The sequence below is a fragment of the Merops nubicus genome, unplaced genomic scaffold (genome assembly GCF_000691845.1).
Source record: "Merops nubicus isolate BGI_N331 unplaced genomic scaffold, ASM69184v1 scaffold45560, whole genome shotgun sequence".
Classification (NCBI taxonomy): domain Eukaryota; kingdom Metazoa; phylum Chordata; class Aves; order Coraciiformes; family Meropidae; genus Merops; species Merops nubicus.
This window is the reverse complement of record NW_008581761.1, coordinates 6,753-7,432: the sequence shown is the minus strand read 5'-3', so window position 1 is coordinate 7,432 and position 680 is coordinate 6,753. Positions and strand designations below refer to the sequence as shown.

The following is a 680-nucleotide window of genomic DNA, read 5'->3' as shown; positions in this document are numbered from 1 at the left end:
TTCAAGGTGGCAGGGAGCAGCTCAGCTCTTCCATCTCTTCAAACTTCCCATGGATGCTCCAAACGAGAAGCCAACGTGCCCGTTTTCCCGTCCTCTGCAGGTGGTGAGTGACTCCCTGGACACCAAGTGCAAGTGCCACGGAGTTTCAGGCTCCTGCTCGGTGAAGACCTGTTGGAAGGGGCTGCCAAACCTGGAGGAAATCGCCTCTGAGCTCAAATCCAAGTACCTGACAGCCATCAAGGTGACCCACCGGCTCGTGGGGCCCAGGAAGCAGCTGGTCCCCAAAGAAATGGGTGTTGGGCTGGTGAAGGAGGTGGATCTGGTTTATCTCCTCAACTCTCCTGACTACTGCACCCCTAACCTCCACCTGGGGTCTCTGGGGACGCAGGAGAGGTAAGAAACTGCTGCAGAGAGGCTCTGATTCAGCCTCTGCCCTCCTGGGTGTCTGTGCCACGGGGTTTGAGAGCATCCTCCAGGAGGCTGGTGTGGAGGGTGTGCTCCTCTTCTTGGCAGGGCCACCACGGGGACTGCTGTGAAATCCTTGTGTCTTCAAGTCCCAAGGAGGCCAGGGAGGTAGATGTTGTTTCCACAGGGCTAGGAGGGTGCAAAGGCAAGGGAGAGGCCATCAGCTCCATCTCCAGGCTGAGATCCATCCCAGGAGGAGTCAGAAAGGGAAATTC

General features: G+C 57.5%; 1 protein-coding gene across 1 annotated transcript in view; it reads left to right on the top strand.

Moving 5' to 3' along the window:
* Window positions 1-100: 100 nt before the first annotated feature.
* LOC103768268 (protein Wnt-11b-like) overlaps window positions 101-680 on the top strand; it is a gene marked incomplete at its 5' end in the record, with an annotated part of 1,749 nt that continues 1,169 nt past the window's right edge. The window contains one exon of the mRNA XM_008935413.1: window positions 101-393. Within this exon, the coding sequence (XP_008933661.1) occupies window positions 101-393 (293 nt within the window). The remainder of the gene's footprint in view (window positions 394-680) is intronic.